This window comes from Lissotriton helveticus, chromosome 5_1, assembly GCF_964261635.1.
Source record: "Lissotriton helveticus chromosome 5_1, aLisHel1.1, whole genome shotgun sequence".
Classification (NCBI taxonomy): Eukaryota; Metazoa; Chordata; class Amphibia; order Caudata; family Salamandridae; genus Lissotriton; species Lissotriton helveticus.
In genome coordinates this window covers 398475731-398489453 of record NC_136065.1, presented here as the reverse complement: position 1 = coordinate 398489453, position 13723 = coordinate 398475731, and the positions used below count along the sequence as shown (strand labels likewise).

At 43.9% G+C, this 13723-nt stretch overlaps 1 protein-coding gene across 1 annotated transcript in view; it reads left to right on the top strand.

The window, feature by feature from the left end:
* ESPN (espin) overlaps nucleotides 1–13723 on the top strand; it is a 926204-nt gene that overhangs the window by 424496 nt on the left and 487985 nt on the right. The window contains exon 6 of the mRNA XM_078642618.1: nucleotides 5760–5979. Coding sequence (XP_078498744.1) covers nucleotides 5760–5979 — 220 coding nt within the window. The remainder of the gene's footprint in view (nucleotides 1–5759; nucleotides 5980–13723) is intronic.

Genomic DNA, 13723 nt, shown 5'->3' with positions numbered 1-13723 from the left:
CGGCGCCACACCTCTTAAAACGAGCGGCTGCCTCAGACGTATTGCTCAGTAACACGAAGCACACCTGTTTACCTCATGTCTGTTCACATTTCAGCACGTCATGCTTTGGGGTCAACCAACGCGGCTGCCCCTTTATTTTCTTATGCCTGCTTGCCCATAAGACATGAACAGCAACATTTTATTTTATTACACATAGGCACGCTGCTCTACAACTTTAACAATAATGGGCACGTCAATTAAAATATAACCCTCCCTCGCACAAGTTAAATCAGAAACCATGGCCTCCTTCGTGTATGTGTGTGCCCCACCTCCCTCGCTCCTCTTTCCCAACATTGTGACTAAACTCTGCACAGCAAAACCTGCCTCTTTCCATTCCCTGCACCCCTCCCCTTGCACAGGCTCCAGTTTTCGAAAATGCTCACCATTGTTTAACTTTATTTTTTACACTTCACATATATTTGCATTTTGTTCTTGGAAGGCACAGAGAGTTTGTTCCTCAATGTGTGTAAAGCTGAATAGTCGCTGCACACACATCTCCGTTGCTTTTTAACATGCACTTTAACTTCTTGTTTATAACGCTTCGGGAAGCATGTGTGCCCTTTAGCAAGTGTGTTTGCGGTGAGCATGTCTGGATCTCAGTTCATGCTCTGTGCCTTCAGGGCGCTTGGCTGCTCCACTGGAGCTGGTGGAAGAGAGTCAGCAGGAGGAGGCGTCACCAATGTCTCTGGAGAAGTGTGGCTCAATGGTTAGAGCGGCAGACCCTGATGCAGAGGTCTGGTCCGCCTCGGCGGGTCTTGGGCTCAATTGTCTCGGACCTGATAATTCTCGCCTTGGTGCCTATTCCAATCATGGAGTCCCACTCTGCAACTCTGGGCAATAGCTTGCTTAATCTCCACAACGGCCCCAACAGCGCTAGGATGCCTGGCTTCAACCTGGGGGTGCCCAGGAGTGGGCACTTCACAGGGAATGGCCAGGAAGGGTTCCACAGCGGTATGTGTACAGCGCCTTGAGACCCATTCAGGGGTGATTCGTGTGCATATAAGCCCTACACTTACATTTACATTTGAGCCATCCAGGTTCGGCACTCTGTGGCCGCTGCCTTAGTCCAGCACCTTTTCCCAGTAATGTGCCACCTCTCCCCCTGCACCTTTCAAATTGAGCATGGGCCACAGTTCGCAGCCGGACCCTTGTGAACTTCTACATTATACTCCTGCAGTATGTGGCCTTAACTAAACATAGGAGCTGGCAAGCAATAAGGCTCCACGCTTCAGTGTCTGCTGCCAAGGAATCCTACAACCCTTTGTAGTCATCACTGGCCCTTAGGGGATAGGAGCTGCAACTTGCCGGAAAACAATGCTCCCCGCCATGTTTGCAGCTATGTTCCGGTTGCGTTATGTATTTTAAATGTGCACACTTTTTGGGGTGGGTCTCCATGTAGATGCAGAAATATATTTAGCCAGTGTAGCTGAGTAGTCAATGTGGTGCTTTTTTAAATCACTATAAAAATAACACAACTCCAATCCAGAATACATTGTTTACTTTTTAACATGGAGACACCTGTCCGTTTTTTCTCATTTAGAAGGTCCCAATGGCACACACTCCATTTAAATCATGTTTAGTGTTCGGTTTTAGAACAGTTTACTGAAGCCTGTGTCCAGTTAAGAAGTTTCTAGCTTGTATCTGCCGAACCTGGCCAAAAAGAACTATTCCAGTAAAGGCCCCAAACTGTTCAGTAATTTTTAACACATAGGGCCCTATTCGCAATAAAAACCCAGGAAAAGTAAGGAGGAGGATTTATGCTTCCACCTCAGTGTTCTTTCCTGTTATTTGGTGTCTTTAGCGCCCCCCCCCATGACCTCCTCCTCAGATTCCCTGACTACCAACCAGCAAACCGGCCTCTCATCTCTCCATAGCCCCTCTCCATACATTTCATTTCTTTTAAAGCGCTGGCGAAGGCTTCCTTTACGAATCGACTCAGGTATCCACTTTAAATACAGATCTGTTCTTTGCAGCAGGTATATTATCCCTCTGCGCCATTATATGGTCAGTCAAAACTGCCACTAGACAAAACTCTGATCTCTCTGTCTGGCAGGAACGTTAATAACAAGAGTTGCACAAGGATCTAGGCATAAGCTGCTTGTAAATCGTAAGTTATTTCTAAACCATGCGCACCCACCTGAGATCAGCGTCCCCCCTTCCAGGTCAGCACCCAGTGCAGCGGCACCGGTCACACTGCCCTAAAGCTGGCACTGTATATTAGTGACATACGTTTACTTTATTAAACGTTTCATATGTGTGCCTGGACAATATATATCTATTGCCAAAATACATAAATGTCGAGTTAATAATTGCAAATCTATACTTACCTATATCCACTTAGTTCTTCGATATCTTAGTCTTTGGTATTTTGGCCACAATATTTAGGTATTGTGATGTCTCTGTAGATGACATTTCGACAAATAACCTGTTGGACGACATGATTTTGTTAATAATTCCTTCTTCAAAGGATCATCACCACATATCTTTGTGTCTGCTATCATATGGAACTGTTCATTACTGTTACACAATTTTGGTACGTATTTTAAAGGCATATTGTGTATGAGACAATGAATTCATAATGAGTTTTAGTCAGATTTGCAGATTCGCACACATTCTTATCCAAATGGCCCTGGCATTAAATACCACAGAAAAGAATGGTGGGCTTTACTTTGTTAATGAGAGATGGTATGCTATATTCATTGTACTATAATTCTGCTCTTGACTCTTTAACAATAACCTCAGCATAAGTAAAATATGTGTGCTCCATCTTGAAGCAAAAGTGTAAAACTATATGCTTAGCTTTACTATCTCACATGGACGTAGGTTTATGTGTTTTCAGAATCATAAAACTTTTCAAGGGTTCACCTGGAATGCTGTGTCAGTCACAGCTTTCCATGTGTAGTCCTTGGAAAAAAAATCGAATTCTATTTTTGGTGTAGGTGATGGTATTTGGAAGGTGTGGAATTGCACAGAGGGTAGTGCACTGTTATGTGTAACACCCTTATGCAATGTCGCATTTTTCCACATCTTTTTTCGCCTGTGAACAAAACTTTGTTCTCTGTGGAGACAACTCTACCTCTACAACCATTCGAACCTCAGGGTAGTGGCCTTCCCTGTCCTGGTATGGAAAAAGATTTGCTACAGCCCTTGTTAGGAGCACATGTGCAACAATTCCTAGGGTGGGAGAGGGTCATAGGGAAGTTTATTTATAGCGGCAAACTGCATATGGGCATTCGCAAACCTTTCAAGGCGCTAAACACCTTGAAAGTGTCACTCTGCAAACCTTGCATGCAATTTACTCCCACGGAATATTATATAGGTCATTGTTTCTTGTGAGTAAAGGGGAAGTTCACCTTTTATGAATACCTTGCTCTTGTAAATGCAGTCGTTTGCATTTGTTAATCTGATGTACTAACGGGAACAGGCCTGCCAATATGCCATTTGGGGCCTACTTACAAATTTGGTTAGATAAATATAAGTTTATGATTGCTGGGAATTGTGGCAGGTGTAAATAGTTTTGCGAGTGCTATTTTCTCTGCCACAAGTGCAGTCTCCACAATCGCAAATCCCACTCAAGGGACTATTTTGAGGACTGAGTTCAAAGGTGTGGATTGTCATGGAAGTTTGTGAACTTGGTAGCCCACTCGAGGGTTAGGAAGAGGAATTTCCATTTCCATGGCGTCATTTACCCTGGAAGTTTGGGAATGTCCAATAGCATGCACATTTGTAGGCTTTCCCAAACTTCACTCTCACCACATTCTATCAAGAAAATGTTTTCCATTAAGAAAATCAAGGAAAATTGTGCGTTTTCACAGAGGGCTACATTTAACCTCTGCACAGGATGAATAGGAGAGTTTTCAAAAAGTGACACATCATTCCTAGAAATACACTTGAAACCTGCACCTGGCACACATTTCCAGGCATACGTCAGGGAATTGTTGTGAATTGCCAAATAACAGAAAAGTACACTCAGGTAGAAGCATACATCTCCTCCTTACTTTTCCTGTGTTTTATTGCGAATAAAGCCCTATGTGTTAAAAATAACTGAACAGTTTGGGGCCTTTACTGGAATAGTTCTTGTTGGCCAGGTTCAGCAAATACAAGCTAAACACTTCTTAACTGGACACAGGCTTCAGTCTAAAAACTGGTACAGTGGTAACAACAATAGAAAGTCAATGCATCATTTTTTTGCAGGGTAGATGATGTTTCATAAAGAAAGACTGTAGAAGAATAGACAGTTTTGGTTTAGGATGGACTGTAGTGGATAGTGGCGGCCGGCACAGATCGGGGTGGCGGGGTGAAGGGTAAGGGGATGATAAAAAATACAAAAACATATCTTATCGCTGCATCTCCTCTGTCTCTCCACCGTATTGAACTCGGACCGGAACAGGAAGCTCCCAGGCTCCCCAGGCCAATCACAATGCTGCAATGGAGCATTGTGATTGATCTGAGCACTGTGGTTCAGTTCTCAGCCAGGGAATGGGAGTCTGGGCATTTTCTCCACCCAGGTTTTAATGCCGCCTGAGTGGAGAACATGCAAGGTGCCCATGACGGTTTGGCCAGCCCGAGATGCACGGCCGAACAATCATGTGCACTTAGGGTGCCCCCCCACTCCTCCCCCTGCTTGAGTAGCCCTGCCCCACCCCGAGAAGACGCTGCAGCAGGAGAAAATAAAATGATAATAACACCAAATTATTATCATTTTATTTTTCCTTTATTTCACTTCTGCAAAGCAGTGGGCGACACCCCTCTGCCTTAGCGGAGGAGCCGCCACTGGTAGTGGAACAGATTGAAATGTGGACAGAATGGGAAGAACTTAATTTACATCTGTGACTTTTGAAAAGTTCCTCTAGCAACCAAATGTTTCACTGCTTATGAATAGGAATTACAGCAGTGCTTAAGGTGAGATATCAATCAATCAATAAGGATTTATAAAGCGCAGATGTTATCCTGATAGGGCATCCAGGCACTTAAAGGCTGCAGAGGCTAATTTGAACAGCCAGGTCTTGAGGGCCATCCGGAATTCTGGAAGTGAGGTGATGGTCCGGAGGTGCGTGGGGAGGCTTTTTGAAGTGTAAGTGTAAGGCTAACATTATCAACAGTAAGGAAGCCAGGTTAGGCATGTACAATTGCATAATAGCCATCTGCTACAGCCTTCATCTCAAAATTCTGTAAAATATCCTAGAAATGTGTGTGAAGCATAGTTATATGGTACAGCACAGTTGCATACCTCACTGACTTTGATAGGTCGGACAACATATCTTAACAGCAAAAATGTGCATGAAACCTGCTCAGAAGATAATGAAAGGTTCAATTTGGGTGAACATATTTGAGACCCATATAGAGTCAACAGTTTGGATCGAACACTAAGTGCACCTAAGCCACCATAGGTGAAGTACCAGCTCTCATTAGTGAGCAAGCTACCTTGACCGGAGATAGGTAAGTAATAGGATAAGAATGGCTATTTTAATTTATTTCAAACTCAATTTGTTGCCTTTCCTTTGATATGAGGCATTTGCATCTTGCTAGCCTAATGTGAACTAACATGATATGGGTGTATATTGTAGTTTTGTAATTTTTAAAAGAAGACTGTGAATAATTGAGCTTCTTCATTGCACACATATACTTTAAATAGTTTGTTGAAATATATCATACTCTAATGTCTTCTATAAGGAGCAAAGGCTTAAAATCCAAACTGAACCCAACTTTCTGCTTTTTAGAGCGTGGAACACAGAGTCCTCTCCAGAGACCCATCTGTGGATATGGAGTTCAAGCAGCCAGATTCTGGCATGTCGTCTCCAAACACTACCATGTCTGCGCCTCAACCACACTTTGACATCGGGTCTCCATCCAGTACTCTGTCGAACTACGACTCCTGCAATTCCAGCCAATCCAGTACAGGAGAGAAGAAAAACAGCCAGCATGGTGTCCAAGGGCCAAGTAAGTATGTCAGACAGTAGGCACAATCCACAAGTTGGTCAAGACTGACTTGCATATAGCCTTGTCTGAACTGGTTGGCGAAGTGAGATAAAGAACGATGATGGATGCAACCCAGATCTGTGACTGGGGGTGAGTGTCTGAAAAGTTTCAGTGTACCGTCCGTTGTGGGCTCTCTAATGGCAAATTATAGCTATATTCTGAGCGATCTCTATTATATAATTCATGTCTAGCATGTGCAGAACAATTTATTTTTAAAAAAACAATGTCATCTAGGAGAAACATTATCTTTAATGCTCCAGTCTATAAACTGTGGCACTCTAACCGATGTGATGTGATGGGGGCAAAGATGTACCAGAAACAGAAGTGCAGCTTTCTCGTACACTTCAAAGGTGTCTCTGAAAAACAATATGATTTTGCCAAAATGTGCATTCAAAGGGAGAACTAAAGCAAACTCCAGTGTTTGAAATATGTATATTATAATGTGAAATAGCAAATGGTAGCAATGGACAATGGGTTTGTTACTTGGACAAAATATAGCCCCTCCTTTCCAATGTTCCTTAGATACAGGGCTTTAAGTGGGCTGGGTCTCCCAGGGTCTGAGCACCGGCAGTTTTTTTAAGGGGCCTCAAAACAGGTCTCTATTGGGCTGTGTTTTGTGCCCTGGCACAGGCGGCCTGTTTTTCTCCAGACTGCATGGACTGCAGGCACATCGAAGTGCGCCTGCTCACACTGCTTACCTCTCACTAGTGGAGAAGCTACAGCATGACGTCATGCCAGGTGAACGTTGTAGGAGAAGGGAAATCCTTTAAAGAGAGTCATTTTCTCTCTGAATTTCCCTTCTCTTTTTGAAACTCAGGACCAGCAGCATCGTCGTGGTGTCAGGAGGGCTTTAAGTGGAAGCTTTTTCAATATTATATACAAGAAGCCATAGTTGCTGCTTATTTGTCATATGCAACTAACGGCTAATGACAAAGCCAATGGTCCTGCCTTGTTGTAGGTATGATGTTACTTGTATCATATATCTGGATGCAATGACAGAAACAGCAACATAAAAGTCGGGCAGCACACTATACTAAGCACAGTTTTTTTGCTTATGTGTTTTTAAGCCACTCCCCTAATTGCATTGGCCATGCCCCTTTGAGAGACCCCGCCATTTTTCATCCCACTGAAAGCCCTGCTTAGATACATCACCTCCTACTGTATTACAACATATTATTCATTTTATGTGTTTGCTTTATTGTGAGAAAAAGCAGTACAGAATATAATGTATGTACTCGTTTGTTCTGCTTATACTATTTTACATACTGTATATTTATTGTGACACATTGAAAAGCAATATTGAATACCAAAGTTAACATTTTGTTTTATAAAACATGCCCTAATGCCCTAATACAATGTTTTAGCTTCCCTGTAATGGTTTAGAATTTACTTAAATATAGGAAATTAATAGTCTGTCATATGGGGGCCCTAATCCTACTGTTTTATGCACATGGACCTCTCCATAAGATGTATGACGATTTCTGCTTGCAGAAAATAACTTGTACTTTGGGGGCTAACTTTTAAGACAGCATACATCCCATCTACCATGAATTTCTACACTTTGGCCCTGATTACAAGTTAGGTGGAGCAATAGCCCCAAACAGGATAAAGCTCCTGCCTGGTTATAACTGGCCCTGAATTCCCACACCAAGATTATCAGGGTGCAGGAACTGTGGACCGAGATTTGCTGGCCAGAAAAATCCAGCTGGTAAAATGTCATGAGGCTCAGACTAAAATACTGCCCAGGCATAGTCCCTGGCCTTCTTCAGAAGTTTATGGCACAGGAGGATCACGCGTGTCAGATCTCTTTACAGGTGGAAACACTCGTACATTTGAACTGACACTATCAATTTTATACAGAAAAAAAGGTCTCTGTGAAATAACATAAGCAGGTGATGGACTTTTAGATTCTCTTACAAGGTACCAGACTTAAATCGAGGCCAAAATGAGTTTATTTCTGGATGCTGGTCAATGTAAAATGTGCCCCTCTTTATTCAGTTACTCATTGGTTTGATGTAGCGATACTGCACGTAAAACCTTACTTTTTCTGTTAGACCCGGGATCCCTGGTTGGCTGAGATAGGTACCATAGGCCAAATAGGGACCCGCGAGGGAAAGGAAGGTCACCTTCTGAGATAGACCCCGCTCACCCTCTTGGTATCTTGGCATGAGCAGCCAGGCTTATCTTCCAGGCAAATGTGCAAAGTATTTGCAACCACGCTCACAGCAACCCAATGATGACACCACAAATGGACTCCACATGAGTTTTATAAAAACGAGTATAAACTTTATATAAAAAGATATAGGATAAGACCACATGATATAAATCCAACTTATGAGTTTGTGTACTATTTCTCCTGGCTGGTTGTTAGGCCAGCCAGCCCTTGTAAGTTCTGGCGATATTAATGAACACTTCTAAATATTCTCCTTTAATCCTAATATCATGTTATACAGTTCGTAATACTAGAACCAGACACTTTTGCAATGTAAAAATATTCAATGCGTAACAAGACAATCAGACACTCTACAATGTAAAAAGAATGCAATGCGTAACGCAACAATTGGCACTTTGCAGGGTAAAAATAATGCAATGCCTAATATAACCACCAGGTACATCGATATGCAGAAATAAGGCAATGCGTAATACACTAATCAGGTAATTCGCTATGCAGGAATAATGCAATACGTAATGCGCTAATCCGGTACTTCGTTATGCAGAAACAATGCAATGCGTCATACGACAATCAGGTATTTTGTTATGGAGAAATAATGCCATGCGTCATACACTAATCAGGTAGTTTGTTATGCAGGAATAATGCAATGCGTAATACTCTAATCAGGTACTCCGTTATGCAGAAATGATGCAATGTGTAATACGACAGTCAGGTACTCCGTTATGCAGAAATGGAATAATGCGTAATACATTCAGGCACCGATCCCTGTGCCTTAGGCAGTCTCTCCGTCACTCCTTCTGACTTGCAGTCAGCCTCTCAACAGTTGCCCCCAACACGGGTACTGTGCAATCAAAAAGTGCAACTCCACACTCCAGCCCCTGTACTGCCACTCACTTGGCAATACGGGTCGCAATATGAGCCGAAGCAGAGGCTCGAGCTGCTGGAATGAGAGAGAGGCCAAGAGCCCGCACCCCATCCCAGGAGTTGACACACATTACCTCGGGCGCAAACTCAGTCTCCTCTCCTTGTCCAGCAGCTGGGCCTCCAATGCAATCCTTCTGAATTGGTAACTGCGGGCTCGGGCCGGTGGCTCAGCTCCTCCGGGGCTGCTGGGCCGCTACGATTACGAAGATCTCAGGCTGCCACAGGGCACAAGCACACAGCGTTACTGAAACTTCCTCGAGCTTCGGGTGCACGATCACCGGGCACTCCACACGAAGGTCTCAGGCTGCATGAAGATCACGCGCACAGCGTCGGGTAAGAGTCACTCAAACTCCGGGTGCACGTTAACAAGGCAAATCCTCATGAACGTCTCACGGTGCACCAAGCACATGCACACAGCACCGATGAGACTCACTCGGATTCAGGTGCACATGAAAGCAAGGCGAATCCTCACGCAGGTCTCACGGTGCAACAAGCACACGCACACAGCGTCAATGAAACTTACTTGGATTCCGGTGCACACAATACAAGGCAAATCCTCACGAAGGTCTCACGGTGCACAATGCACATGCACCCAGCGTCGATGAGACTCACTTGGATTCTGGTGCACAGATAACTGGACAATCCTCACAAAGGGGTTCAGGCTGCACAAAGCACACGCACACCACGTCGCTGATCCTTGCTTGGACTCCAGGTGCCCACAATGACAGGGCACACCTTACGAGGGTTTCAGGCTGTTACAAGCATGCACACACAGCGCTGCTGAGACTCGCCTGGTTACTGTTGTGTTCCCGTGTTTCTGCAACAGGGAGCCAGCTCACCTCGGACCCTTGGAGGTAAGTTACTTCAGGACACAGCACAGCAAAGTCCTTTTAAACAGGGGGACACAGCACACAGCAAAGTCCCTTTAGCCTTTCCTTGGTTAAAACAGGAAACTGCAGGTCAGCCCCATAACACACAACAAGGGTCAGTCCTTTCCTTGATTTGATTTGATTTGATTTGATATAGATCTTGTATAGCGCATACTGTCACCCTGCGGGTATCCTGGCACTTCAGTCTCTTCGGTTGTTTCATCCTTGGCAAAGGTTCCTCTTGACCACGAAGTAGCTCCAGTCTTGTTCAATCTTGATCAAGCCATTCTCCATAGTTCAGAGGCTTCAGCTCACATAGTAGTACCCCTCAATGGCTTTGAAGTCTTTGTGTTTCAGGGGGCACTGACCCCAGTTCAAACCAGTTCTGGGTGCCTCCCTGCCAGTGACACCTTCTTCCGTTGATTAGTGGGGGTCTGGATTCTCAATCACCAGCAGGAGATGGGACAATTGTTTTATAGCAGCAACCCAGGCCTCTTCACCTCTTGGGGCTAATCCTCCCCCTACACTCCAGATGCAGGTCAGCCTGTTGCTGTCTCATCTCCTCTCCTCCCCTGGGTCAAGAGATTCCCCAGATCCTATTGCTTTCAAACCCAGACAGTCAATCCACAGCCAGGCAGAGAGATACAGAAATGTTTAGAGCACAAAACCCCAGCCACTTCTTAAAGAGTGGCTTATAAACACACAATGCAAAAACCACCTTCATAAAAAGATGTGTTATTACATTGTGAGTTCAGGCATACTAAACTTCACCTCTCCATCCTAAGCCTTTGGGAAGATAGGCTGGAAAACATATTACACATCCTTCCCATTCTATCCTATGGGCAAGATGGTCTTTCAACAGTGAAAAACGAAATGGAGATTATTTCACTGCCAGGACATGGTACACACCTTAGTACAGGTCCTACCTTTCACATACACTGCACCTTGCCCAGGGGGTACCCTGGAGCTACCATAGAGGTGTCTGATGTGAATAGAAAGGGATGGGTAAGGTCTGGCAAGTGGGTGCACTTGTCAGAACAACATGGCAGTTTAACAAACAGTGCGCAAGCCCTACAATGGCAGGCCTGAGTTCCCTTTTTAAGGCCACTTGTGTGGGTGGCACAATTAGTGCTGCAGGCCCACTAGTAGCATTTGCATTACCAGCCCTGGCACACATAGTGCACTTTACGAGGGACTTTACCAGTAAGGCAAACATACCAATCATGGACGACCAATTACCATTATACTTTACACAGGGAGCACTTGCACTTTAACACTGTTTAGCAGTGGCAAATTGTCCTAAGCATCTAAGTTGGTAATACCATGTCATGAAAAAAGGTATAGTGGGAAAGAAAAAAGTTTAGGGAACTTTTGCCAAAAAGGCCAAGTCCTACACTAACGTATTCTATTCACCCCTCTCTTACTATGTTTTGCCAGTATTTTGCTTATTTTTATTTTTATTTCCTTTTCCATCTCTGTGCATTCCACCCCAAGGTCTAAAATTCACTTTGATGTATTCCCTAACAGTGATTTTTGTAAGCATTAAGAAGCGGTCTAAACACCTTATTCTCCAACCCATGCAATCTTGTATAAGCCCCCGCGCAAGCTGCTAAAGTGTGTGTGGGGAGGGGGGCTGCTCTGTGTGTGTGGGGGTATGGCAGCCACGGTCGGTAGGGGAGTACCAGCCGGGGCGGTGACGTGGGGAAGGGGAGGGGCAGGGTGGGGGTTAGTAATGTATGGATAATGGAGGTATGCAAGTAAGTAAACAGTTAAATAAATCAAACGAATTTCGTTGCGCGCACTGCATTGCATTTGGGGATGCAGTGTTTACTTATCTGCAAACCTCCATTATCCATACATTACTAACCCCCACCCTGCCCCTCCCCCTCCCCACGTCACCGCCCCAGCAGGTTCTCCCCTACCGACCGCGGCTGGGGTATGGGCTCCCTACGCCACTGCTTTAGATTGAGAAAGAACGTTCTTGAGTTGGAAGCAGTGGAAGGAACACATTTAAACACATATGCCTCTCAGAGAGCCAGAGACTCATCAGCTATGAACATTCAAAGATGTCTCATTTTGCTTTCCCAATGATCGTCTTTGCTCTGCTACCAAACAGCATTCATGACATGCTACCTGAATGAATTACTATAAAACTGTGGTGCAATACCTCCAGGGGCCACTAGATGGCAGCAAATAGAACTACCCTTTATACAAGATCACATTATGTATATCTGTCTTTTCTGAAACTTCAGCGTGTATAAAATATATATGTGTTTAAAATATACTATAGTTTGATTTCAAGCTACTATAAGTATACAATTTAAAGGCAATACAGACTGTTTTCGCTAATTTGATGAACATATTAAGGTAAAGGCATCTCTCGTCTTCCTATACCCTTCTCTGCCCCTCTCAAATATGCTCCTAGAATAATTTCAATCTCAGGGCGATATATTTAATTGAATCTGAGTTTATGTATGAGTTACAGCCTCTAGTTTGATCATAGTATAGTAACTAGGGCTTTTAATCTCTTTTTCACTCAATTTTCACCACACATGAATTGTATTTGTAGTGCTTTGTAGATTAGGCAGCGCTACACCACATATCCCCCTGAACACATATACTTCACACACGAGGTGAGTTAAAGTTACTGCTGTGTACGCATTCCCTTGGAAACTAGTAGCGTCAATGCAGAATTCGGAATCTGATTATTTATTCCTACTGCATCACAACAGTTGAACAAAAGTTGTTACCCGCTGTTGTGACGTCACGGGAGAGTACATGCTGCATGGACAGGGCTGACTGCTCCTTTGGAGAGAAGAGAGCACCGCTTTGGGAGGGGCTGACGAAAGCAGTGGGCGCTGGGGGGTGTCGTGGGATATCTGGAATTACATTAATATATCTGGGTGATGGGTAATGTGAGCAGGTGGCAAAATGCCAGTTTTTGTTTATAATGTATTAATGTAGGTACATGGAGGGTAGCTGCATAATAAGTGGTGTTGGTGAGTTGAAGGAGGCCAGGATTCTTTTTTATTTATTTGAGAAGTGTAGGAGCTGGAAAGAGGGTTGTCTGAGAAGGTGGGAGGGGATAAATGCAGGTGTGGGTTTTTTGTTGTTGTCCCTCACTGCCAAGTTTTACCTGGCGGTGAGGGACCAGAAAAAAAAAACATTACACTGTCCACCCTAAATAGGGAGGATAGTCTAATGTCCTTCCTCTGACGGCCCCACCTCCATTAACATTCCAGAGAGTATTCCATCAATAGAGCCAATGGGGACTCCATTGATGAACTACTAAATATCTGCCCGTCTCCAAATGAGAAGGGTGGATCGAGAGTTTAGCCAGGAGGGTAGTCTGTCACGTTTATGACTGAGTACCCTGCCTGTCAAACTCTAAATTTAACCCTAACGCCAAAGGTAAAACCTTGGAGTGGGGTGAGGTGGCAAATCTAACAACTTTTCTAAATGTTGAATGTGACAATCTGCTGGATGAATTGGACCTCCGATTCGCCTAAATTCGCACCTCGGTCCTGGTCAGCCATGAACTTTAGTTTATCAATGGCACTTTGCTTTTTTAAGCTGCATTTTGCCATAATACTTTAAAGGATAACATCTATGGGTTCAGTCATTTGATATTAATGATCTTGTTGTGTTTTTTGCTCATTAGATACTTCTCAATTTACTAAATTAATTTGAGAATCTTAAAATTGTTTTCTTGACAGTGAAATTGTTGCTTCTTCTTGAA